The 26,115-nt window shown below is 37.1% G+C and overlaps 1 protein-coding gene across 1 annotated transcript in view; it reads left to right on the top strand.

Annotated features, from left to right (window-relative positions):
• Positions 1-26,115, top strand: part of GABRB1 (gamma-aminobutyric acid type A receptor beta1 subunit) — a 403,876-nt gene that overhangs the window by 124,252 nt on the left and 253,509 nt on the right. The window contains exon 4 of the mRNA XM_003258406.2: positions 10,260-10,480. Coding sequence (XP_003258454.2) covers positions 10,260-10,480 — 221 coding nt within the window. The remainder of the gene's footprint in view (positions 1-10,259; positions 10,481-26,115) is intronic.

Here is a 26,115-nt window from a genome sequence, read left to right as displayed (position 1 = left end):
AGAGTTAACGTGGTAAAGTTGGCATTTGGGCATTATAATTAGGCTATTCATTCTATTTTAAGACTTCCCCAGGGACTACCCAGAGACTATTACCATTAGTCTTTTTAGAATGATAATTTGATGGATAATTTGATAAAAATCATTCTTTCTGTTAGAACATCTGATATTAAGGTTTCCAAATGGGCCCAATAGAGTCCTTGCTGGAAAGGTAACTGAAAGCTCTAAGGAATATCAGAACTGCTTTATTTTTGGAAGGAATATTACTGAATCCTTTTCTACTCTATTTTAAGTCAAGAGTTCCTAAAACCTCTTTCTCCTCCAACAAAACAGTACAGACCTAGAATTATTCCTATAGACTTCTCCCTTTTAAGCTCTGTACTTATTACACAATCACAAATCACAAGACTGCCTCCCAAGGATAGAAAATGATAGATGAATTTCTTCATTTCTTCAAAGTAATGTGGGTTTTGATAGAATCTTGATTTAATTCAGATTCATGTATCCTTTCTCAATTTAGTTTGCTTCATAACTAGCTTTGCTTTCTTGAGTTACCATGCATACCACATACTGGTTACCACTCTGGTCATGTAGTCATAGTCCACCTAAGGATAGTCAGCCGAAACCACCATATTCTGCATATCCCGTTAGATCATCCATGCATCTGGTTTTATTTCTGTCCTTATTTAGATATTGAGGAAAATGGAAACACTAATATCCTATGAACCTCTGGAACTAAGGAACTTACAGAAAATCTATTGTGTCATATGCCATTATGTGGTTTTAAAAATGTGAGTGAAGTTTATGAATCATTATCTTGATGAATTAATCAATTTATTTTTTTTTGTGTTGATTATTGACTAACTTCTAAATGAGCCTCAAAATTTCACTGAATAGAGATCAGTTCTTAAAACTTTAGTACAAGTAGCCTTATACTATCAAACTGATGACAGTAATTGCTGGAACCATCAATAAAATATCACTTTGACATATCTCAAAATATATTTATTAATATTTTGTATAAAGTCACTACTAATTCATTTCTAAAGAGTAAATTTTTTAACTTAATTTTACTTTTGCCATACGCTTTTGTCATCTCCTGGAAATCTGTCAATTCTCTATGTTTTCAGGAATTACAGACTCATTCATTTTTGAGTTGTTAGAGAATGGAAATTCTGGATTATTAATTATTTTAGTTATGTGAAAGTCCCCATTTATGTTTTATAAGGATGAATAATTTTTCAGAAAATTGGAATGTAATAAGATGACAGCACTAACAAACTTATTGCTGATCTTGAGTGCCCCAAACCCATGACACCACTTAATTCACATTCAACTGATGCATTTGATCATTTGCTATCCACCTCACACTATGCCAGGTCCCTGAAAGATAAACTTTGCCTTTCGGGAACCCAGAATCTAGTGGGACTGAGAAATAATTTTAAAACAATAGGATAAGTGCTACAATCAAAGTAGAAGAGAGTTGTGGGAGCTCAAAGCAGCGAGTGACTGATCCAATCCAATTTCCCAGGGGCTCTATCCTCTTCTCACCTTATGCTCTCTCCATGGTGAGCTAATCCTTTCCCACGACTTCATCTGTCACTCATGAGTCACATAGCTGTGTTTTTCCTTGAGCCCTGTCTTCCTATATTCTGACCCATAACTGCTTATTTGGCACCTCTATGTGCATGCGCCACTGACACCCACGACACAAACCCATCTGAAATGAATTAGTCATCTTTGGCCCCCAATCTTCAACTCTTCTTATTGTAGTCTACCTACCTACTCAGGTCAGAAACCTGGTGGCCATCCTTGGTGCCTCCTTCTCCCTAACCTCCCATATTAAAAGGCCACCAAGTGCTGCCTTAAATAACTCACAGTTTTCCTCTCTTTCACCTTCCTTTTAGTGGTGTATTAAGTCAACTCTGATTTATCTATTCTCTAGGCTAATGCAAGCGCTTATTAAACTGATATCCTCCTACTCAGTCATCTTGTATCCTTTACTGGGCAGATGCTGGTAAAGAAAAGAGGAACCACTCTGAGTTCTCCGAGTGTTTGAAGTGGGGAACTTTATGCACAGAGCTGGTTACACAGATGACGGAAGAACTGAGAAGCCTGCAGGGGACCGTGGAAAAGCTTGGAAATAAGCAGTGCTAAGTCTCTCCCACTAGCCTATGAGTTCCTTGAGGCAGAGAACATATACTAGTCAGCCTTTATGTCTCAGCATCTGGCATAATACAATCGTTTAAAGAATGAGTTAACCATTCTAACAAGCTAAAATATTTTGACTTGGAAGTTTCTAGAAAACTTTCCCTACTTCAGGCTCAACGTTTCACTATATCTTACCATGGAAGCAGCAAAAACTATTTGAGCTTCTGATTATTTAGATTCTCGAATGTAAGCCATTTAGGCTGTCACCATGTGAAATATAAATTTTATCATATCTATTTAAAGAAATTGGATTCGTCATCAAAAAAAGGTTTTTACATTTTTTAAAAAAATGGATCTTTATAGTTTTCAGAGTAGATATTAGACTAAGAATGCTACAACTCTGTGCTATATTAGTACAGGCTCAGAGTTTCATATAGTGAGTCTCATGCCATGCAGTTCATTTTATTGGAATCCATACTCCAGTTGGCATGTCAGTCAGTGTCATATGTGCCCCATGTATTAAAATGTGTTCCATGTGATTTTCTTAAATGATTATCATTTGGTGTAGCATCACAACTACATGATTCTGTTCAGTCATTGGGTTGATTAATTTCAAAATTTTTCAGAACACAAGACTAACAAAAAGTCTGACTACACAGATGGGTAGACCAAATGGGGCTATTTAGGATGCGACAAAGGTAAAAGAAGATTATGTTCCCTGAAGCACACGCTAGGCTACAGCTGGGAAAAATCAATAATAAATAAGAACATGGGCTTTAGCAACAATGGTAATAAAGAATGCATGTATTTTAAAGGTATTATAACAAAACAAGACTAGGGAATAAGCACAACAAACACGTATTAATAGTTAACGTAACACTAGATGATGTAAAGATAAAAGATTAGAAATTAACAGCAAACCTGAAGATACAATGATGAATTTCTGCTTTAGAATGTACTTAATGGTGACAGTGAAAAGCAAAACATTCATTTAGACAGAAGGTTCTATTAGAAACAGGTGTTTTGTGGTTGATTACAATTATGGTTTAGATTGGTTTATTTATCAGGCTGTTTTTCGCTGATTGTCTTTGTCACATACAAATCATGGTTTGTTTGTTTTTTTTCTTATCCTAAGGGGCGTTTCTTTTTACTGGCATGTATACTAGTATATATAGTGACTTGTCCTGGTAATTTATTTTCATTGTGCTTGATAGGAAATTGTTTTGCTGGCAAGTAAATATGTATTTCTTCTCTTCCTTGCTGTCTTGGTTAATAAACAAAACCCAAATCAAATATTTCTCCCTTTTTAAAAGTCGTTTAACATCTCTAGGTCTAAGATTTCTCAGCATACCTCCCTTTTTCAGTTCAGGGAGGTGGGCTAGATGATTGTTTGAGGTTTCCTTCACCTTTGATGTATGCAATTATTGGTAATGAGATTCTGATATGTATGTTGATGAGCATCACTATTACAGCTTCTTCTGGTTGGAGGAAATAAAGATGGGAGCAAATTAGCACAAGGAAAGTGGAATTTGGTGTAAGGATACCAAAGACAGATCACAAGGAGCTAAAGCACTGAACGTGTTCAGACCTCAGGAGAACTAGAAACAGAAGGAGACGGTCTTCGTGAACCTGTTCATTCACTCTCTAACAATAAACTCTGCCCCTTATGGCTACTTTCTGCATTTTTCTCCATTTTCTTTCTTTCTCTACACGCTAGCTTCCTCTTTTGATTCACAGTCTCTCCTCTCTTGTAACCTCATAATAGCAGTGCAGCCCTAATTCTTAGCTGTAACCTTTGCACTTGGTCCCACAGCTCCTGCCTCAGATCTTTTGTCTAACAAGCACATTCCTGAGAAAGGACTCTGATTGGTCATCTAACTTTTTCGAGCCAGACTTATGTTTACTGACTGCCTGTGAAGCAACTGTTCTTGAATCAGGTATCTACTCCTATTCCAAAGATGGGAGGAGAGTGGCCTCACGTGAGATAGAATGTGACTCTGTTCAAGCAGCAGGGATTACAGGCAGGCAGTCTCCATCACAGAAGACTGTGGAAATCATAGGCAGTGATGCACAGCTCTACTCTAATAAGGCTTTCGGGGAAGCAGCCCAAGTTTTACGAAGGGCAGATCTCAGAGCTCAGCTAAACTGGCACGAATATTTTACGGGGAACAGAGGCTTGTACTTGGGACTGCTTTTAATATATATTAAAATCAATGAAAGATAAAACATAAATGTGAACAAGAGCTTTGGTTCTTTCCCCAAAAGATATACACACATATTACAAAAATACATGTAATGCCTTTCTTGAGAATAGTTAGAAAAGGAGGAATTGCTTGAATGATCCTTTTGAGTGGATGCTCTATTACTAGATGTTAAAGAAATATCCTGTCTCTTTCCTAACATAATCTGAGACGTGCAGACTGTGTGGGCAGTGAGCAAGGGACCCTCACTTTTGCAGCTCACTGTGATGTCTTCTTAGATCTCATTCTGGTAGAACACATACCTCAACATATTTGAACATATTTGCCTACACTGCATAGCTGTTTTTCCTATTCCAAATGCTAGACAATTAATGGATTTTAATAAAATGATTTCTTATGGTAAAATAGCAAATTAGAAACAATCATATGTCAGCCTTCCCTAGCATACAGTTTTGAAGGATACATTAAAATCTCGAGATAAGCATGTTCATATACATATTTTTCATGATAAACAATGGTAAAACATTTTGAAATCTTTTACTCATACTAAAAAGAGATATTTTCTTTTATATATATATATATAACCACGTTTTCTTTATTCATCCATTGATAGGCACTTAGGTTGATTCCATATTTTGCCTATTGTGGATTAATGCTACAATAAACATGGGAGTGCAGATATCTCATTGATACATTGTTTCATTTCTTTTGGCTATGTACCCAGTAGTGGAATTCCTAGATCACGTGATAGTTCTGTTTTCAATTTTTTGAGGAACCTCCATACTGTTTTCTATAGCCGCTGTGCTTTGCATTCCTCACCGTGTACAAGGGTTCCCTTTTCTCCACATCCTTGCCGGTATCCATTATTGCCTGCTTTTTTAATAAAAGCCACTCTAACTGGGGTCAGATGATATCTCCTTGTGGTTTTGATTTGCTGTTCTCTGATGATTAGTGATAAAAAGAGATATTTTCATGTAAGGAAGTGTTTCTCAACCTTGCCACTATTGACGTTTTGAACCAGAAAATTCTTTGTTGTGGGGGCCTGTGCTGTGCATTGTAGTAAGTGAAGGGGCATCCCTGGCCTCTACTCACAGATGCTAGTAGCACATCACTAATCTCACTGGTGACAGCCAAAACTGTCTTCAGTCACTGCTAAATGTACCTAACATGGGGGAAAAATCAGCCTGTCCTTAAAACTATAAATCTAGGAAGAATGTTACCTTTATTCTCCCAAAGAGTGACTTTTGTTTAACATAATTTTCTTATACTGTACCTTTAATCATCTCTAGATTTAAAAAAGACATACATATGTTATTTTGGGGGCAGGCGCAGTGGCTCACACTTGTAATCTCAGCACTTTGGGAGACTGAGGCGGGCAGATCACCTGAGGTCAGGAGTTCAAAACCAGACTGACCAACATGGAGAAACCCCATCTACTAAAAATACAAAAATTAGCCAGACGTGGTGGTGAACACCTGTAATCTCAGCTATTCGGGAGGCTGAGGCAGGAGAATCTCTTGAACCTGGGAGGTAGATGTTGCAGTGAGCTGAGGTCATGCCACTGCACTCCAGCCTGGGTGACAGAGCAAGACTCCGTCTCAAAAAATAAAAATAAATTTTTAAAAATGTTGTTTTGGAGTTTCATTGAGTGCTACTGGTTTGGTATTGTCTATCTTGCCTTTCCTCAATGAGTCAAATTCTGTCATGCCTGAATTAGCCCAACTAATTTTATTAGCAAGCTCATATCCATTAATCACATTAACTTACCTTGGTGTCAAAGAATTCCCTATGGCCCACAGTTTCTAAATATGTCACACTTTCTCTCAAGAAATAGCTTGCACACTTGAGAAAGATGGTGGAACACTTGTAAACACACCTAGAAGGAAAATAATTTTAATGCTGTTGGCCAAAGAGCATTAATTTCTTTCTGAAAAGTGTTCCATCTTCTCTGGAGTGCTTGCACTTTGGACTAATGAAGAATTAATAGAAAACTTGTTGTGTAAGAGAACAAAAATACAGCAATTCAGATGCCTTCTTTTCTACCTAAAAATGGAATCCACCAAAATGAAGTCATAGGCTTTATTATATTCAGATGTCACTGTTAACCTTTGTATGAAGGGATGGATATAAAAATTGTTTGAAATATAATAAGTAGTTTCTCTGACTTGTAAATAATAAGTACTTTCATGGAAAATTTGCCCATCTCACAAGGTTTGTGTGAGAACAAATGTTATAACAGATATGAAAGCGTTATGAGAACCACGAGCACAGAGCACGCCACAGGAGAAGGGAATTATTGTCATGCATGTGGTTTTATATAGATTGTAGAAAAAGGAGAAATTGGTGTATTTTAGTCCTTCCGTAATGTTCATTATTATTATCACAATTATCATTATCTTCAAAAAGGTTTTATTAAGGTTATCAATATCATATGTCTGTATTTTTATTTATCATAGAATCAGGTCCTAGATTAGGCTACTAACTCCAGAAATGCATTAAAAGACCAGGTGTGAAGGGCACTTGCTCCCCCTTACCTACTCGCAGATGTAATATGCTAGCATATGTTCATTTTCACTGGATAACTTCTACTGCAAATTGGGTACATTATTGCTTGAATTTATAACCATGATATAATTTTTACTCAATATTTATTGAAAACAGAATGAGTTGTATAACAAAGGTTTCACCACATGGCATGTAGCTCTTTCTCTACAGGAAACAAAAATAGTTTCCAAAGAGGAAAGGGGAAAAGTCTATACCCATACACGCACACACACACAGAGGTCTAAGCAGGGATTACCCATGTTTTCTCCTTTCTGTTCTCCACTTACCACACAGCGTAAGTAAATGATAATAAATGCTACGTATTAATATAGCATTTATCATTAAGTGTTATTTTGCCATTTTTAAAGTTGACAAATTAAAATTGTGTATATTCATTGTGTACAACATGACGTTTTCAAATATCTGTACATTGTGGAATGGCTAAATAAAGCTAAATAATCAATGTGTTACTTCATATATGTCTCTTTTGTGGTAAAATTTACTCATCAATTCTCAAGATAGTCCCTTATAGTTTATGATCATATGTTTTCCCCATCACACATTAAAGCTTTATCGAAAAGAATAGTGGAGCAAGGATTTTGCTGCAGGTTTCACTGTGAGGAATCCTGTGTGGCACTCATAAGAATCAGTATGCTAATGAGGAATCGGTATAAGCTGACACATGTATTCCATTGTTGATCATGCTGACTGCCATAGCAAAATTTACACTATGGCTGTGGCTGATACTTAATTTTCCTATACTGGCTGAATTACAAACAAAAACCCAACACCAAGACTTAGAATTCATCACAGACAATTGTTTATTTTCGTGGTCAACAGAGTCCATCTGCCCACAAATTCTTTTATAAACATCTCTTTAAAAATAAAAATGCTTATGAAAACGAGCATATACACTCTAAGTATTTGGAAGTGTAATACTAATTTGTACATAGCAATTAAAAATTTTGAAGATAATTTATTTGTTTAGCACGTTATGGTTTCTAAAGTACCTTAACCTTAATTTTCTCAATTGATGCTCACAAAAAGCCAGTAAAATGCTATTTTTTTCATTTTAGAAATAAGGCAAGTCAGGAGCAGTGGTTCACACTTGTAATCCCAGTACTTTGGGAGTATAATCCCAGTACTTTGGGAGGCTGAGGCCAGAGGAGCAGTTGAGGCCAGGAATTTGAGACCAGCCTGAGCAACGGAGAAAGACCCGGTCTCAAAAAAATAAAAAGAAAAAAAACTAGCCAGGTGTGATGGTGCATGCCTGTAGTCCCAAGTACTTGAAAGGCTGAAAGATAGGATTCTTTAAGCCCAGGAATCTGAGGCTGCTGTGAGCTAGGATGGCACCACTGCATTCCAGCTAGAATGGCCAAGTGAGACTGTCTCTAAAAGAAAAGAAGAGAAAAGAAAAAAAAGAGGCATCTTAGGTACAAGAGATTATGTCATTCACTCATAATTAGGCTTACATGTGGTAGAGCTTAAAATCAAGCAGTTTTGTAATATAAGCCCATAATCTGCCCAATTCATTTTCCTCCAAAAAGTCACAATGTTAAGAACTTGTAGAGGATGCAAATGAGAATGGTAGTAACTGAGAAGAGGACTGTAAGTAGCCTTAGGGTTATTTTGTTTTTTACACAAAGGTAAGGTGGAAGGAGGTTTTATATCTTTAGAAAGGATATTGTATGACTAATAGTCAAATGTGAATATCCTTTTGCCATTAAACAAGAAAAAATGTCTTTAAATTATTGCAAGGTGGTTTCTGAGTAAATAGTATAAATGTTCTTCAATATGGTTAAAAGACCCTGGAATTCATTGTGCAGAATGAATATTGTTTTATATTTTAAGATTTTTCAAAAATGCATAAATATCCATTTGAAAGTCTATATGAAGTGCAGTTTGCCCAGATGTTAGACATGATTCTAATCATTCTTTTTCCCCACTGGTATTTATAACAGTGGCAGTAGAGGAACACCGTGCAGGAGGTACACAGTGTGTTCTTAACAGTCACTAAGGCATTCACAAAGTCACTATTGCCATATGAATGTCTTAGAAAAAGTGAACTTTCTTTTTTTATTATGTTGAGATTCATATCAAAGACTTCAGGATTTTACTGCTGCCAATTTATTTCCCTTTAATGGGCAATTTTACCTTGTATTAATAGAGTTGTTTAAAACAGAAAATAACTAAAGTGCTAAGACCGTTATCTGGAAAACCATCCCTTCCAGCAGCTTGAGCCATTTATAGCGAGCCCAATATTCCTGTCTCTAACTGCTGGGGGAAACCTAAGTAGAAAGAAAAAGTTCAGCGGGATGTCCTCTGTAATATTTTGCGAAGGTGAAGAAACAAACTTTCAAGATCAATTCTAACTCTGAATTCAAACCACTTCCTGAAATGAAACAGGAATGTGGTAAGAGAGAAATGTTGAATAGTGCCACCACTGAGGTTAGTCTTCAGACCAAATAAACATCTCCATTTCTACGTGCCTCATCTCCATTTCTATGTGCCTCATAACTACTTTTCAGTACTCATCCATACATAAGTTGTAATTCAAAGAAAAATCCAGATAAGGGCAAATCGATAACCTTTATGTGTTAAACAAGCAGTGTTCATTCAAAAGAATTTGAGGTTTGAAAAACACCCTTTCCTTTTCAGTGCATTCAGTTTTAGTTATTATTTATCAGGCATTCCTCTCCAAAACAGAACTGTAATATAATGTCCAGAGGTCAATGTTTGTGAACATAGATTCCTCTGTACAATTTCTCTTTATGGCCTTCCCCATGACATCATTACCTTAACTTCAAACTTTAAAATTCAATTACATCTATTTGCTCTATATTGGTGGAAATGTTTATATATACTTTCAAGTACAGTTCTAGTACTTTTATTATTTATTTATTTATTTAACTAATTATATATATTTTTTTAGAGACAAGGTCTTGCTCCATCACCCAGGCTGGAGTACAGTGACATAATCCTGGCTCACTGCAGCCTCAGTCTCCTGGGCACAAGAGATCCTGCTACGTCAGCCTCCCAAGTAGCTGGTACTACAGTCATGCATCACCACACCAAATTAACTTTAAAATAATTGTTTTTTGTAGAGATGAGGTCTCATAACGTTCCACAGCTGGTCTTGAACTCCTGGGCTCAAGGGAGTCTCCTGCCTTGGCCTCCCAAAGTGCTGGAATTACAGATATGATCCACAGTGCCAGGCCCCTAGTATTTTTAACCTATTAGTTACCTTATACCTCTAGGTGCAAATTTTAATATATTCAAATGAAATCTCTTACAGGACATCCTACATGTTACTAAATCTTAGATGATAATGATAGTAAAATTCTTTTTTTTGGCTTTATTTCACAGGATTATACACTCACCATGTATTTCCAGCAGTCTTGGAAAGACAAAAGGCTTTCTTATTCTGGAATCCCACTAAACCTCACCCTAGACAATAGGGTAGCTGACCAACTCTGGGTACCAGACACCTACTTTCTGAATGACAAGAAATCATTTGTGCATGGGGTCACAGTGAAAAATCGAATGATTCGACTGCATCCTGATGGAACAGTTCTCTATGGACTCCGGTAAATGGCTTTATGTTGCATGTTTTAATGTTGTTGTTGTTTTGTTTCATTTTAAACTTTGGAAGTGGGCAAAGGGGAGAGAAGCAAGAATATATAGATGAATATATAAATGGGATGTCATACACTTATGAAGGTCTATTACTAACCCTCATGTAGTTAAGGGCTTATTACAAATTATAGGCAACACGTCAAAATTAACTACCAGTTTTACCAAGGAAATATCTGAACCGTAACCTGTTATTATAGGATATGTAAAGTGGTGGCTCTTTATTCTTTGGTGTCACCTTTAGTCATTCTTTTGAGAAACAGATGAAACCTATATATTCACAAATTCATATATGCCTCAAATTTTCCTGTTGTTTCAGAGTGTTCATAAGCTCCTTGAAACCCTTCCTTGTACCATGAACACTAAGCTGAAACTCCAGTTACGGGTCAAAATATAACAATTAATGTCTTTAAATTCACCAATGCCCCAAAACAATATACAAGTGAAAAAAATATATATCTGTGATGAAATTTCTGGTGGTTGGTTATTTAGTTGATAGCTTTGGTCTTCATTTGCACAGTAAAATAACATTAGTTGTTCTTGGCAAAATGATCTTTGAAATTTTTCCACTCTTTCTTACCCCAAGGACTTTCAACTTCAGTTAAAAATCTCTGAGTTAAAAGTCTTTGGGAGAAATGATGAAATAAACTAACAGTTCCCTTGAGTCTATTGATAGCTACAAGAAAAAGCCTATTAATCCAAGATTGGTGGTTAATCATTAGTTATGGTTCATATACTATAAATCAATTGTAATTTTTCTGTTACCAGTGTAACTTCCGTCAGACATGCCCAATGTGTAAAGGGATGAATTACCCTTCTGAAGTATCCTGGGAGGGTAATCCCATGACTCAATTTAATAGGCTAATCAACCATGACATGTGTAAGTGTATGGATTAGTCAAGAATATATAAAAAGTTGATTGGTTGAAAAAAAGAGCAACTAGATTTTTTTGCAAGAAAGAATGTGGTTTAACATTGTCAGATTACAGAGTCTCACTTCAGGCATTTCCCAAATTATTACCAGCATCTACCAATGGGAATAATACAAAGGAAGGAAAATATTTGAGAATCGTGAAGTTGAATGCATTTCATTTTACAACGGGGAAAACTGAGACAGAAAAGGGAGACGTACCTTATATAAGGGAATAATAAGGTAATGGCAGAACTGGGACTAAAATCCATGTATCCTGATTCCCATGCCTGTGCTTTTCCCACTCCACTGCCATTCAAGTGCACTTAGAAGTCAACTCCTATTTCCAGGTTGTACACCACTGCTTTAATCCCTTCGGAGCCAACCCAATTCTTTGTAGCTTGTTGTCTAGTGAACAGACAATGACCTTTCCAAAGAGAAACACAAACCATTCATCTATCATCTATGCCCTACTCTTTTACTGGCACCAATTTTCTCTGTAAGAGCCTCACTCTAGTTCTCATAGCTTCCATTTCTCGTCCTCTGTCTTTCCCACTTCCTCTTCCCTCACAGATTTGGTTTTCTTTCCCTAAAAGTTATCAATATCCAACTCTTTGCTATTGTGAATAGTGCCGCAATAAACATACGTGTGCATGTGTCTTTATAGCAGCATGATTTATAATCCTTTGGGTATATACCCAGTAATGGGATGGCTGGGTCAAATGGTATTTCTAGTTCGAGATCCCTGAGGAATCGCCACACTGACTTCCACAATGGTTGAACTAGTTTACAGTCCCACCAACAGTGTAAAAGTGTTCCTATTTCTCCACATCCTCTCCAGCACCTGTTGTTTCCTGATTTTTTAATGATGGCCATTCTAACTGGTGTGAGATGGTATCTCACTGTGGTTTTGATTTGCATTTCTCTGATGGCCAGTGATGATGAGCATTTCTTCATGTGTTTTCTGGCTGCATAAATGTCTTCTTTTGAGAAGTGTCTGTTCATGTCCTCTGCCCACTTTTTGATGGGGTTGTTTGTTTTTTTCTTGTAAATTTGTTTGAGTTCATTATAGATTCTGGATATTAGCCCTTTGTCAGATGAGTAGGTTACAAAAATTTTCTCCCATTCTGTAGGTTGCCTGTTCATTCTGATGATAGTTTCTTTTGCTGTGCAGAAGCTCTTTAGTTTAATGAGATCCCATTTGTCGATTTTGGCTTTTGTTGCCATTGCTTTTGGTGTTTTAGACATGAAGTCCTTGCCCACGCCTATGTCCTGAATGGTATTGCCTAGGTTTTCTTGTAGGATTTTAATGGTTTTAGGTCTAACATATAAGTCTTTAATCCATCTTGAATTAATTTTTGTATAAGGTGTAAGGAAGGGATCCAGTTGCAGCTTTCTACATATGGCTAGCCAGTTTTCCCAGCACCATTTATTAAATAGGGAATCCTTTCCCCATTTCTTGTTTTTGTCAGGTTTGTCAAAGATCAGATAGTTGTAGCTATGCGGCATCATTTCTGAGGGCTCTGTTCTGTTCCATTGATCTATGTCTCTGTTGTGGTACCAGTACCATGCTGTTTTGGTTACTGTAGCCTTGTAGTATAGTTTGAAGTCAGGTAGCTTGATGCCTCCAGCTTTGTTCTTTTGGCTTAGGATTGACTTGGCAATGCGGGCTCTTTTTTGGTTCCATATGAACTTTAAAGTAGTTGGAACCAAACCAAATGTCCAACAATGATAGACTGGATTAAGAAAATGTGGCACATATACACCATGGAATACTATGCAGCCATAAAAAATGATGAGTTCGTGTCCTTTGTAGGGACATGGATGAAACTGGAAAACATCATTCTCAGTAAACTATCGCAAGGACAAAAAACCAAACACCGCATGTTCTCTCTCATAGGTGGGAATTGAACAATGAGAACTCATGGACACAGGAAGGGGAACATCACACTCCGGGGACTGTTGTGGGGTGGGGGGAGGGGGGAGGGACAGCATTAGGAGATACACCTAATGCTAAATGACGAGTTAATGGGTGCAGGAAATCAACATGGCACATGGATACATATGTAACAAACCTGCACATTGTGCACATGTACCCTAAAACCCTAAAGTATAATAAAAAAATAAAATAAAATAAAATAAAATAAAATAAAAAAAAAAAGTTATCAATATCCTGGAAAGGCCATAAGGTATAGCAGAGAAAGTATGACATGTAGAGTCAGAGGACCAAGGTTGGGCATAAACTCCACAATTTTCTGACTTCTTGACCTTGAACAAATTATGTAAATTTGTTAAGACTTAGTTTTATCAGTTGTATAGTATATCAGTTGTATAGTAATGGGCTAATACCCCCTTACTCATTATTGGAAAAATCTTATGAACTAATCGATATGACAATACATAGTAAGTCCTAAATTATATTTTGCTAAAGTAGTTGTGCCTTATATAGCCTTATTAGGTACTGGACAAACTGCATACTGAGGATAGTTTTCTAACTCCCAGGGGTATCAGTGATTAAAATAGAGATAAAGTTGTTCAATTAAAAATACACTAATTGAGTGCCTATTATCTGCCACACACTCACTATTTTGGCCCTGAGAATAATATTCCAGAAGCTGAGTAGAAATTTGTCAGTGGCCATAGAGCTGAAAACGATAGATACTGGGTACTCCAAGAGTGGGGAGAAGGGGAGTGTGGCAAGTGTTGAAAAACTACCTATTGAGTGCTATATTCATGATTTGGATGATGGGTTTAATAGAAGCCCAAACCTCAGCATCATGCAATATAGTCATGTTACAAACCTGCACATGTACCTCCTAAATCAAAAATTTTAAAGAAAAAAGAAAAAAAAATTTTCAGTGGAATGCACTTGGGACTTTGAGTCAAGAGACTTGTGGCTTAACCAGTTGGTGCCCTTCAGTAAGCCATTCATCTCCCTGGGCTTCAGATCCACCAACCTTAAAAAAAAGTGATTGGATGAAACTATTCCTAAATTTCCTACTGTATTAGTCTGTTTTCATATTGCTATAAAGATGCTACCCAAGACTAGGTAATTTACAAACAAGAGAGGTTTAATGGACTCGCAGTTCTGCATGGCTGGGGAGGTGTCAGGAAACTTAACAAACATAGCAGAAGAGGAAGCAGGCATGTCTTACATGGTGGCAGGTGGGAAAGAGAATACCAAGGGGGAGGAACCCCATACTTCCCAAAAAAAACAGATCTCATGAGAATTCACCCACTATCACAAGAACATCATGGGGAAATCCCCTCCCACCGGGCCCTACCTTGACACCTAGGGATTACAATTTGGATTACAATTCAAGATGAGATTTGGGTGAGGGACACAGAGCCAAACTATATCACCTACTAAACCTAAATTTCATTGCTTCTGTGATCCTACATATTAGGGCATGTTCATTTTAACTCCCCTGATGTAACATTTCCTAGTCTAAGAAATGACAGTCTGCATTTTTTCTAGGTAAGAGTCTTTTAAAGAATATCTGTTGTCACCTCCTAAGCATACATACTAGAATATCCTTATCATATAACATATTGGCATATTTATAGCTGCATTTATTTTAGGCATGAGTAATTAAGAGAATCAAACTTCTTGCCTTATTCCTTTCCATCAGTCCAGCTCATAGTCATCATGAATGGGTCCATATATTAATGAGTAGGTTTTAGCAATCATGGGATCAATGAGATTTTCTGAATGCACTGGAAAGCCTTTGGCTAGGTATTCCATAATCGTAAGAGCATGTCATTAAACAAAATCAATTTTTTGCTATATTCAAACTCGGTAAGCTCAATGTGAGACACTATAATTTAACTTACATGAAGCCAGAAGAATAGAGTCAGTTGTCTATTTTTGTGAACTATGTCAATTCATATTTTTCACCAAAGGGATGGCACATAGTCCTGTAAACACTCTGAAATAACAGAATGGTGTCTGGTGAGGGACTGGCACTTCTAGAGGAACCAGGCTACTATGCAACAGATATTCGGCCCTTGGGAGAGACTTCATTCCTTGTGCCTCTTGCCCTTGGGACACCCTCCTGTGACAAAATGTATTACACAAAGGAGTAATCCAGTAACCTCTATTACTTCCTCCTCCATTTAGGTGGGGAATCTAAATAAAGAATGTCCATGATGTGCCATAAGTTGTGTTAGGAGACCAGAACTTTAGTCCATGTGCCATGAGCCATTTACCTTGGTCCTTTCAGAACACATGATGTCATTTCCTTTCTTACTCAAAAGCAGAGACTATACAATATCACCTCTGTCTGTCACTTAAAATTCCGCTGTTTTCCCTCCCTTACTTCCACTTAAATTTGAGGGGAATTTTTCTCTTTTTTCTAAGGCTAATCTCTCCATGTCTGCATGTAATCTTCTTGGTACACACTCTTTACAGACCTTGCTCCCCCATTTTACCTACCTCTTCATCCCTTCCTCTCTGTTGACTGCCTCTCTTCAGTTTCTGCTTTGAGCACCAGTTTTCTCACAGCTTTGGTTTCTTCTACTGCCTCACTACACATTAGTCCTCTATCTCCAACAACATGGTTCCCATCCATGCTACTTTCCTAAAACAACTCTGCCAAAAATTATCAAAACAATCACTGGTTCTCAATCTCTACTCTTGACTTCTCTGAATGCTTTAAGAGTAATGACTGACTCTGACTTCAGGACTTCCAAGACCCAGCCCAATTTTTAAATTATTCTTGTTCTTCTGTCTTTTTGTTATTTCATTATTGATTCCTCTTTTGCCACTAACTGGGAACTGTAAGGATTCTTCACGATTTGATCAGTTTATTGAGTTTAACAGCTTTAAATATCTAACCTCCCAAACCATTGAGTTTCAAAAATTTCCAATTGCTCACTGAACGCCTGTATTTGGATTGCCTGCCAGCTCCTCCTCACATGACCTCTAGTTCATATCATTTGATTTTCTCAAAACTGGGCCGTCCTCCTTTCCCAAGTGGTAATGAAATTACTATTATCCCATTCAATAGACATAAACTTGAAGGCAACTGTAATTCCACATCTCTTTTGTCACTGAGATTCAATCTGTTGCTTCTATCCCACTCTATCTCAATCTTCTCTATTTCCAAATCACTTCTACCATCTAAATTAACATCCTCACTATCTGTCACTTCCTGGCCCATTTCCTATCTCAATTTTTCTCATTACTGCCATCTTATTTTGCCTACAAAAAAAAAAATGATTCCTCTTTCAGAAATCTAAGACCCTCTGCTTATTTCTGTAAACATAACTGAGGCATTTCAAACTTAAGTATGTTTCAAATGTTTTATCCCATAAATATTTCATGGAATATACAGTTGACTCGGGAATAACATGGGATGAACTGCATAAGTCCATTTACTGGAGGATTTTTTTTCAATAAAAGTTACACTGAATGTGCCTGCCTCTCCCTCCTCCCTTTCCACCTCTTCCCTGTCATCCACTTCTGCCACCCCTGAGACAGCAAGAAGGACCCTTCTTCTTCCTCCACTTCCTCAGCCTACTCAATGTGAAGACTATGAGGATGAAGACCTTTATGATGATCCATTTTCACTTAATAAATAGCAAATATATTTTCCCTTCCTTATGATTTTCTTAATGACATTTTATTTTCTCTAGATTACTTTATTGTAAAAATAAAGTAAGACCTATAACGTAAATTATGTGTTTGTTGCTGTTTACGTTATCAGTAAGTCTTTTTATTAGTAAGGTGTTATCAGTATGTTATTAAGAGTTACACTGTGAGAGAGTCCATAGTTATATGTCGATTTTTGATTGCATGAGGGGTGTAAGAGCCCTTAATCCCTACATTGTTCAATGGTAATTATACTACAAAAATTATTTGTCATTTCTCTAAAATTCAGATATAACTGGGAAACCAGTATTTTACCTGGTAACCCTACAGCCCTACTGATGCCCTCCCTTCTCTGCCCCCACTCTTTCCCCCACTCCACCACCTTTTCCCATCTTACTTTTGCTTCAAAGTCTCTCTCAAATTCTACTTTCTCCCTGAGGACTTTCACAATTTTCCTAACCAGATGAAAACTCTCTCTCATTTGATGCCCTACTGCAATTTAATCTTATAAATTGAAATTTGTAACCCTCTTACAATGTTTAATCTTTCTGTAGTCATTTTCCACTGATGTACAGGATTGTGTATTTGTTGAAAATGTGAATTGTATTTCCTTAACCTTTGTATCCTCTCTCTCAAATCAAATAGATGCCCAATAAATGTTTGTAGAAATGAAATTAAAAATTGTACGATGAAGTCACCTGATTCACAATAGTTGTCAGCTGCAACATTTTCTATATCTACATGATGGCTTTTAACCAAAGAGCAATTATCACTATTAATGACCAGATGTATTCTGCCTCTTGTCCAAACATGATCCAGATGGTTGCATACACTTATTCTCTCCAAGGCCTAGCCATGTGGGTGCTGAAACACTGTGTTTATCTTTCCCTAAAAATGGCAGGCGCGGAGCAATTTAATTCTGAGAAGACATTTAGTGGCGCATTTAACCTCCTTCAAAAAAAAAATGTCTTTTTAAATTTTTTGCTTTCTCCTCCCAGCCCCTACAACTGCTTTTCTTTCAAAGTTCCACAGTGATCCTTCCTTCTTCTTTTACCAGATGTGAGCCCAGGGCCAGGTAGTTTTGAGGAATTAAAATGAATGTGTGCAAACGGCTAGTGGAATGAGGAATGCTGTGGTTTGAATGTTTGTTTCCTCCAAAACTCATGTGGAAATGTAATTGCCATTGTGACAGTTTGGAGAGCAGAGATCTTTAAGGGGTGACTAGGTCATAAGGGCTCCATCCTTGCAAATGGACTAAAGGTTTTCATGGGAGTTGGTGTGCCCCCTCTAGCATATGTGCTTTGTCTCCCGTGCCCACTTTCTCTCTCTCTCTTGCTCTCTCAGTTTCTCCTTCTGCCATCCTATGATTCAGCAAGAAGGCCCCACCAGATGCAGCTCCCTAGGGAATCTTGGATTCCTCAGCCTCCAGAACGGGGAGCCAGTAAATTTCTGTTTATTATAAATTACCCAGTTCGTGGTATTCTGTTATAGCAACACAAAATGGACGAAGATGGGAAGTGAAAAGCCTTCCATTCCAATTCTGTTGCACATTACGTCTCTGTACTTGTGTTATTGAGTGTGTATGTAGGTCTGTTATGCATACATTGTAAGTATATAGAGAGTGAGATGTATATACAGTATCATTTTAACTAACATTAGTGGCAATTGTATCATGAAATTTCACCAAAACCCATGTAAATAAGTAATTGAAAATATGTTATATAACAGACACTATGCTTAATGCTCACCTATATTGTCGTGTGTAATCTTTACTACAACACTATGAGCTGTGTACTACTATTAAGCTAATATTAAAGATTCCAACACTGGGAGATCAAAAGTAAATTTTACTGTCTCATAATTTGTTACTTCTTTACTTTTTAAAAGTAGGTCCCAAAGAGTACACACATTGCATTTGGCTGCTAAATTGTTCACATTCACCTCTCTTTTACTCTACCGTTTCTTCTCTTCCCTTTTTAGCCCCCCTTGTAAATTATTTTTTGAAGAAACAATGTCATTTTTGTGATTCTATTCCCTTATTGTAAATGTCTTTCTCTATCTCCATCTCCTATATTAAGACTTCATCAGATTTAGATTACCTGCTTTCAGGGTTGGGTTTTGGCGAGACTGCTTCATAAGCAGTATACTATACTTCTGTGAAGGGACCCAAAATGCCTGACTGTCTTCTTTGATGATATGAAGATTGATGAGCAGATGCAGATATATTGACAGTGTGATCTATCCACTTATATTAATTTTAATGTAATTGTATTACTTCTCTGGGGCTGCTGTAACAAAGTACCACAAACTGGATAACTTAAACAATAGAAATTTATAGTCTCACAGTTCTAGAAGCTAGAAATAAAAAATCAAGGTGTTGGTAGAGTTGGTTCATTTTGAGGGCTCTGAGGAGAAGGTCCGTTTTAGACCTCTCTTTTTGAGGCATAAATAGCCATCTTCCCCCCGTGTCTCCACATAATCTTCCCTCTATGTGTATTTGTACTTAAATGTCCCCCTTTTATAAGGACACCAGCCAGCACCAGTCATATTGGATTAGGACCCACCCTAACGATCTCACTTTAACTTGATTACCCCTCTAAAGACTCTATTTTCAAATAAGGCCATATTCTAAGTCACAGAGGTTTAGGACTTCCACATATGAATTTGACGAGACACAATTCAACCCATAATAGCAACTGATAATAATTTTCTAAACCTATTTAGCACTTGCAAAATGGAGATATTCTATCATCTCTTCTTTATTTATGAACTATACTACTCTCTAAAAAAGGACTGAACTCAGTGACTGTTTGATTTTCTTGAGGCAGAGTTTGTACAGTGAAAGCAGGATAAATGCTTGACTGCTTCCTCTTATTTAGCAGTTTTCTAAACAAGTTATTTTCCCTAAAATCTTCCAAATGTGACCACCAAGGGTTGGTATTTTGTTATCTCATATTCTTATACCTTCCTTTGTTTAAAAGGTAGCACGCTATGCCAACCACTCTGTACCTTACAAAGTGATTTTGCAAAGTCACCATAAAAGTGGAAGGCATTTTTTTTTTTTTTGAAACAGAGTTCTGCTCTTGTTGCCCAAGCTGGTGTGCAATGGCACAATCTTGGCTCACTGAAACCTCTGCTTCCCGGGTTCAAGCCATTCTCCTGCCTCAGCCTCCTGAGTAGCTGGGATTACAGGCACATGCCACCATGTCCAGCTAATTTTTTGTATTTTTGTAGAAACGGGTTTTCACCATGTTAGCCAGGCTGGTCTCGAACTCCTAACCTCAGGTGATCTCCCCACCTAGGCCTCCCAAAATGCTGGGATTACAGGCATGGCCACCGTGCCCAGCCTTGAAAGCATTTTTAACCCAAGTCTTCTCACTCCAGAGTCTACACTCTTAGCCCTGGCATAAGGCATCTTACTGTCCCTGCACATCATTTCTAGGAAGACAGTTGTCTATGTATGGTGATTTCACTGCTCACCATTATAGAAATGAAAATAACTACAGAAGGTAGACAGCCTAAATGGGAGTAGCTCTGCCAAGTGTGTGAGCTTTTAAAAAAACGTATACAAATTTTTTGGCTTTTCTAACTCATACTAATGACTCTAAATTACAAAGAGAAGCCATTCTGCTTCAGATTTTAGAAATGAGTCTAATGTTAACTAAAAGCCTGTGGCCTGATGAGGACTTTGATAACTCCTGTACCATATTTGTTTACCTGGCTCTATTTCGAATCGACTTTTTTATGTTCTTGGCAGTGTCTGACCACAGATTGTGTGTGAGAATAAAATCAATGGCTACACTTTCTGAATATAAAAGAAAGAGTTTTTCACTATTCCTTGGAGAATCATCCCATCTTGCCTTAGTCTTCATGATAAAGCAAAGTAAAAAATAGAGGCAATTATCTTGATAATACAGATCCACTACACACACACACACACACACACACACACACACACACACACATTATTGATTTTTAAAGCAGTTTGGGGTCCTAAATGTCTAACATTAGCTCTCTGTATTGATTATCCACACTGAAAGAAATTGTTTCTCTCTTCTACAGACTTTCCCTGTAGAGAAGCAATTATGATTACATTCAAAAGTCCTGAGCAGATCTCACAAGGCTTACTGTGAGATATGCTAGGTAAAAATACTGTGCGGTTGATTGCAGGAAATAAATATGAGAGTTGATGTAGTCTTTGCAGAGGAAGTTTGGCTGTTATTGACAAAGGCATCTTGTTAAGAGAAAGAAACCTGCTATTTCAAATGGAAGAGAGAAACAGCAGACCGTACATAAAGAATAGGTAACTCAGTTTATTAGAAAGAATGCCTGGAGACTTTACAATTCCCACTAAAGGACACAGTGTTGATATTCCCCTCACAGTTTAGTTGGCTTGTATTTTAGAGTTTCATCACTGGAGTACAGAGAAAGCTATTCAAAATGTTCTCCAGTGAAAGAACTGCTATTTTTGCCTCTCAAAGTTTTTATTTTGATGTTCTTTATTCATTTATGTATATGGAAAACTTTATAATTAAATGATATTCGTTAGGATACCTTTTTTGGTATATATGGCATTGTAACTAAGTAAAATATTAAATGAGCAATTGAAATAGTTATGCAGTTATTACAGCTATTGTGTGAATATGTTATTTGTGGATGTATCACTGTGATTAAACATTCTTAATTAACTTAATGTAGAAGATTACATACAAACAGTAACCAAAAAAATAAGCTACATCTCCCCAAATTCCTGACCTTGATTGTGTGTCTTGTGGAAGAATACCAAATGTCAATTCTCAAGAAAAAAGAAAAGACTTAGATAAAGAACGTAAGAAAAAAAGGAAGGAAGGAAAAAGAAAAGAAAAAACAAGTATCTCAGAAATGTTATGAATTTATGTCTTAGTTATATTATTAGAAATGACACCACTTCCTGAGAAGATGTATCAAATTCTGACAACAATTTGTGAAATTTTTCAAGTAGTCTTCTGCAGGACTCTCATTTCATTAAACCCTCATTCCAAATTTAGTATTTTAGTACCACTTCCATGATTTTTGCCACAGCTGCACATCATTAAAAAATACTGACTTGTTTATTATTTAGGTATGTATTGATGTGTATACATGTATAAATTCATATATATTTTTAAAGAAAACTTTCATTAGCTCTGTATATGGGAAATCATTATTTTTAAATATACATTAAAATACATCTAAGCAACGCATTTTATTAAAATTAAAAAATTTGTATTCGTGTTCCATTTACAATGATAGTTCCTCATTTATAGAATTGAGGCCAGGCGCCGTGGCTCACGCCTGTAATCCCAGCGTGATATTCTATCATCTCTTCTTTATTTATGAACTATACTACTCTCTAAAAAAGGACTGAACTCACTGACTATTTGATTATCTTGAGGTAGGGTTTGTACAGTGAAAGCAGGCGGGAGGGCCGAGGCGGGCGGATCACGAGGTCAGGAGATCGAGACCAACCTGGCTAACATGGTGAAACCCCGTCTCTACCAAAAATACAAAAAATTAGCCGGGCGTGTTGGCGGGCGCCTGTAGTCCCAGCTACTCGGGAGGCTGAGGCAGGAGAATGGCGTGAACCTAGGAGGCGGGGCTTGCAGTGAGCCGAGATGGCGCCACTGCACTCCAGCCTGGGTGAAAGAGCGAGACTCCGTCTCAAAAAAAAAAAAAAAAGAAAAAAAAAAGAATTGAGATAATACTATTGCCTATGTAACACATGTTGCTTACATCATCATTATCAAAATAAAAGCCTAAGTTTTCCTTATAAACATTTTGAGCACGATGTTAAAGCTAGGTTTCCTTCAATCAATGGTATGTATCCCAGATTGTGAAATAGTCATCCAGAAGCCACCATTTGGCTGGGTTGCAATTCAACTTCTATTTTATGTATCAAAGAGTGTTTCTTAAGCCTAAAATTCCATTGTGGTTTGTATATCAAATATAATAATAGGCCTGGTATGTCATTTCTTATTTTCAAGTGTTATGGCATTATAACACTCTAGATATAGAGGCAACCTATTTTATATCCATGTAACATGCTGTTTATGGATTATGCAGCATCCCATCATCATTATGGAAACAGTACTTTAGACTAAGACGGAATGTCACAGAGGATTTCTGGAATGATAAGTAACATTAAAATACAATAAACATATTTTTAAGGCTAGAGCTTTTAGAAAAATATTGGCTTATTTTTGTATATCAATCTAAGTAATCTGACTGAAGTTAATAGGATATATTTACAGTAAGCTTAATATTGCTTTGTTACACCTAAAAATGTAATGGAACAACAAGTACCATATTTAGTGGAAGTAGTGCCTCATCCTCCTGAGTGGTTCAACTCACAAAACACATTTTGAGAAGAAAATAGTCTTTGCCTAAATAACTTTTTTTCCTTACTCCTGCTTGTAAACTGTGAGCGTTGCTCACTAAGTGGAGCATGCTTTGGCCTTTCCAGCACATACAGTTCTATTAAATAAGCAGCTTTCTGTTTAATGAATTAGGCTTTGCATTTCTATATCTTCTAGGACAAATTTAGATTTGTTTTTTTGAGACGGAGTCTTCCTATGTCACCCAGGCTGAAGTGCAGTGGCACAGTCTCAACTCACAGCAACCTCCACCTCCCAGGTTCAAGCGAGTATCCTGCCTCAGCCTCCCATGTAGCTGGGATTACAGGCATGTGCCACCACGCTCTGCTAATTTTTGTATTTTTAGTAGAGATGGAGTTTCACCATGTTGGCCAGGCTGGCCTTGAGCTCCTGACCTCAGAGGATCCACCTGCCTCGGCCACCCAAAGTGCAGATTTATCTTTTCTAAATCTTTTTTTTTCTTTTTAATAAAGACAGGAATAGAGCTATTAGGGTAGAGCCCACCTGTAACAAAACCGCAAAGAACTGGAGCTGAGAGAGCTGCCTGGTCCATTTTCTTCTATTTGCAAAGTAGTGGTAACCACTTCAAGATAGTAACAATAACAAAAATTCATGTCAATTCTATTTTTTAATTAATTCTTGCCCCTTTTTTAAATAAAGTTGTATGAAGTTGCTTAAAGCAGAGTTGTTTGTTCTTTTTAAACACCAAAGGATTATTGAAGACAGAAATTTTTTGTTCTACAATACAAACAACTATCTGCTTTGAATATTTAGATGATTAAACTTCAGTAACTAAGTAGAATCTGAGAATTAATGAGTGCCACTTAAGGTGTTATCACCATATATATGTTATTTACATGTTTCTGCCTTTTCAACTAAAGTATGGACAATACTAGGACAAAGGAATTTCATCTCTTTTGGTTCAAGAATATCTTATTCTCCATCACAACAGGCACAGGGCCTGACAACTATTCAACATTTTCTGAAAATATTTAAGACATGAAACACAAGGCTTAATGGCACAAAAACGGAAAACTGATATCAAAATTAGAATTATTCATTAAATGCCTCCAAATGTGACATGACATCTACAAGTCACTTCCAGATTTTAAAAAAATCACAAAACTCAAAATTCTAAGTTATTTTAAAAGTGATATCTGCTGCATTTGCTCAGAAGTGCCTTAGGCTCAAAAATTGTTCCCAAAGACCTCACTCACGCTTCGTTTATTTGAGTTTTCTACCTGTTCTTGTGCCCCTGTTCTCTCTTCTTCCTGTTGTATCCTACATATCGTTAGCTGATTTGCTTTTCTAAAGCACAATTTCATCACACTGCTGACCTGCTCAGAAACAGATTGATTCCCCATTATCACCACATCAAGTTGAAATTCCTCTCCAGACTTGACACTTCTCAATTAAATCTACCCTTGTTACATAGTCTCAAAGATAGTCTCTGATTTTGCCTAACCATGAAAGTTTATATCACAACTATTGTTTTTCCTTCACTTCCTTAATTACTAATCAGATTTTTAATTCCAAGTCTCTGTTCAATTGTTCCCTTTTTTGTTTTTTTGTTCCCTTTTTTGGTTTTTTGAAAGAGTGAAACAGTATTTCACTCTGTTGCCCAGCTGGAGTTCAGTGGTGCGATCATGGCTCACTGCAACCTCAACCTCCCAGGCTTAAGCAATATGCCTGCCTCAGACTTCCAAGTAGCTGGCACCACAGGCACGTGCCCAGCTAATTTTTTGTGTCATCATTTATTTTTTGTAGATATGTGTTCTTCCTATATTGCCCGAGGTGGTCTCAAACGCCTGGCCTCAAGCAACCCTCCCTCCTGGGCCTTCCAGTGTTGGGATTACAGGTGTGATCCACCACACCCAGCTTTGCTTTGTTTCTTTTTAACTCAACAATAAATATTTTTCATTTTCCTTTTAACTGTACACTGCTCATCTTCCATCTTCTATAACTACTTCAACTCTCGTAGATCCCCCTCCTCAAAGTTCTATAGAAATTAGAAATCTTACCATATAGCATATAATTATAAGCTGTTTAATTAGATATTGTTTCACATATATTAGTCTGATCTCTTCAAAAATAGTTTAAAGATGGTCCCCAACTTACAATCGTTTGACTTGGATGATTTTTTTTACTTGATGATAGGTTTATTGGGGATTTTAAATGCATTTTTAACTCAAGGTATTTTTCACTTACTATGGGTTTATTGAGACATATTGCTATCACAAGTTGCAGAGCATCTGTAATCTTTTTGTGTCATTCTTAGGATTTTTGCTGGGTAGGGTATTTCAAAGGCTCCCGTTTGACATATTCAGTTGTCAGTTGTCAGTGCCCTGCACTATAGGCTTCCTCCCTCCCTCCTTCCCTCCCTTCCCTACCTCCCTCCCTCCCTTCCTTCTTTCCTTCCTTCCTCCTTCCTTCCTTCCTTTTCTTCCTTCCTTTCGTCATTCCTCTCTTCCTTGCTTCCTTCCTCTCTTTCCTTCTTCCTTCCTTCCTCCCTCCCTCCCTCCTTCCCTCCCTCCCTCCTTCCCTCCCTCCCTTCTTTCCTTCCTCCTTCCATCCCTTGTTTGTTTCCTTCCTTCCTCTCTTCCTTCCCCTTCTTTCCTTCCTTTCTTCTTTCCTCTCTCTTTTCTTCTTTCCTCTCTCTTTTCTTCTTTCTTTCTCTTTCTTTTCTTTTTCTCTT

The sequence above is a fragment of the Nomascus leucogenys genome, chromosome 20, assembly GCF_006542625.1.
Source record: "Nomascus leucogenys isolate Asia chromosome 20, Asia_NLE_v1, whole genome shotgun sequence".
Lineage (NCBI taxonomy): Eukaryota > Metazoa > Chordata > Mammalia > Primates > Hylobatidae > Nomascus > Nomascus leucogenys.
Note: the sequence above shows the minus strand (reverse complement) of the source record. Positions and strands in the feature narration are given on the sequence as shown.